We start from the raw sequence: 2,246 nt of genomic DNA on the forward strand, positions 1-2,246 counted from the left end.
ATAAAAATTACAATTTCCTACTATTCCTTGAAAACATTTCAAACTTTTAATTTTTTCAATCATTTTTCTATCACTTTTCAATGAATTAGGAAGTAACATTAAAGTTACATATTTATGCAAATCTAATTTTTGATGACGATAAGAGAATACGGTACTGAGAGTATACTGTATTAGAAATATATGGTACTTAAAATGTACCATATTGAAAAAATGTGCGGTGCTCGAAAGTGTGCGATATTGTATTTTTTTTTTTTTGTATCATTTTTGGTACGAAGAAATTTTGAGGTCAAAATATGAATTTGTAATTATTATTAAAAAAAAAGTTCAACTTATGATATGGTTAAATCAATAAATTTAATTTCAATCATTAATTGCAACGAATATTTGCATTGAATAATTGCAAATATTATGAATTTCATTGGAAAAGGCAAAAAAAAAAAATTGAATCATCAATTTTTACATCATTTAATTAATCTTAAGCTAATATTCAATCAGATTTCTGCGAGAATGGTTCTGAGCGAAGTTCATACTTTGTATCAGCAAGCCATGTTGATAAGATAACTTCATGATATGGTCGTCGTTTTAATGGTTCTGGATGTACCATAGAATAGATAAGTTCTTTAACTTCAACACTCAAATTACGTCGACGTGGAAATGTAATCCTATAATTTATAAAATCATTTATGATTAATACTTATGCAAAAAAAAGGCGAAAAAATACTATCTTTTTTAATATTTGATTAAATAAATAATTCTTATGTAATAATTAAATGCTTATTGAAGGTAATGAATTATTGATTAATATGAAAATGAAAAAAATCAAATATTTGAAATATTTGTAAAAATTAAATCAAATAATATATTATATATCAAAAAAAAAATTTACCGATGTTGTAGTTGTTTTTCAAGCATTTTAGTAATATTTCGATCATCATATGGCATAAAACCAGTTACCATAACATATAGCAATATACCAGCACTCCAAATATCAGCCAAAAAACCATTATATGGACATGATCTAAACATATCAATTTTTTTTTCTTTTCCAAATTAAATTATAAAAAATTTTTAAATATAAAATTTTCATTTATATGATTATATTTTGAATGAGTTTTTTTTACGTTCTTTTTTTTTATCATATATATATATTATCAGTTAAAAAAAAAAAAGTTTGAATTTGGAAAAAAAAAAAGAAAGCCTAACTTATTAAAATTATTGTTACCGTAATAATTCAGGTGCAACATAAGCTCGAGATCCACAAAATGTATGCGACACTTCATCAGCATTCATAAAACGAGCAAAACCAAAATCACTAAGTTTAACATTATCACAATTATCCAACAATACATTTTCACATTTGATATCACGATGTGCTATACTGATTGATTTCAAATACTAAATCATTTCAAATTTGATTAATTTATTTACAATTTTAACTAATTAAAGATATTTGTCAATAAATTCATTTTATAATTCTTTTGTAATATTCAAATTTGATATTCAAACTTTTGTTATACTTAAATTTGATATTTAAATTTTTTTTTAATATTTAATGTTACATTTAAACTTGATACTGTTTAAGTTTGATATTCAAACTTTGTTGTATTTAAATTTGTTATTCAAATTTTGTTACATTTAGACTTGACATTCAAACTTTCTTATGTTTAAATTTGATACTCCAATTTTGTCATATTTAAAATTGATATTCAAACTTATACAAAATCTTGCTAATTTATCGTAGCATCAATATCAAATTATAGAAAAGTGAAAAAGTATCACAGAGATAATCAAATGAAATGATAAACTTATGTAGTTAATCTTATATGAACTAATTCGAGAAGCATTTGATTCAATTTACAATTTAATTTAGCAAAAATCAAACTTATAAAGATTCCTTTTACTTTTTTATCAATTAAATTACAATGATCATAGCTGTATAGCAAAATACCGTAAGTGCTTCAATAAGTTGTCGAAAATAGAAACGACCCTCTTCTTCATCGATCCGATCATTCTTTTTAATTCGTTGCAAAAGATCACCATGCATAGCATATTCTTGAATGAAGCATACATATGGTTCCTCATTTATGATCTGATAAATAATCTGTTAGCATTTATGATCTGATAAATAATCTGTTAGCATTTATGATCTGATAAATGAATCTGTTAGCATTTATGATCTGATAAATGAATCTGTTAGCATTTATGATCTGAACAAATGAATTTGTAGCATTTATGATCTGATAAAT

At 23.4% G+C, this 2,246-nt stretch overlaps 1 protein-coding gene across 1 annotated transcript in view; it reads right to left on the minus strand.

Annotated features, from left to right (window-relative positions):
- Nucleotides 1-487: 487 nt before the first annotated feature.
- The window catches only part of LOAG_17638 (CAMK/TSSK protein kinase), a gene marked incomplete at both ends in the record, with an annotated part of 3,447 nt that continues 1,688 nt past the window's right edge, over nt 488-2,246 (minus strand). The window contains 4 exons of the mRNA XM_020450300.1: nt 488-662; nt 887-1,018; nt 1,223-1,395; nt 1,949-2,089. Of these exons, the coding sequence (XP_020306041.1) occupies nt 488-662; nt 887-1,018; nt 1,223-1,395; nt 1,949-2,089 (621 nt within the window). The remainder of the gene's footprint in view (nt 663-886; nt 1,019-1,222; nt 1,396-1,948; nt 2,090-2,246) is intronic.

Source organism: Loa loa (assembly GCF_000183805.2).
Source record: "Loa loa unplaced genomic scaffold supercont3.106, whole genome shotgun sequence".
Lineage (NCBI taxonomy): Eukaryota > Metazoa > Nematoda > Chromadorea > Rhabditida > Onchocercidae > Loa > Loa loa.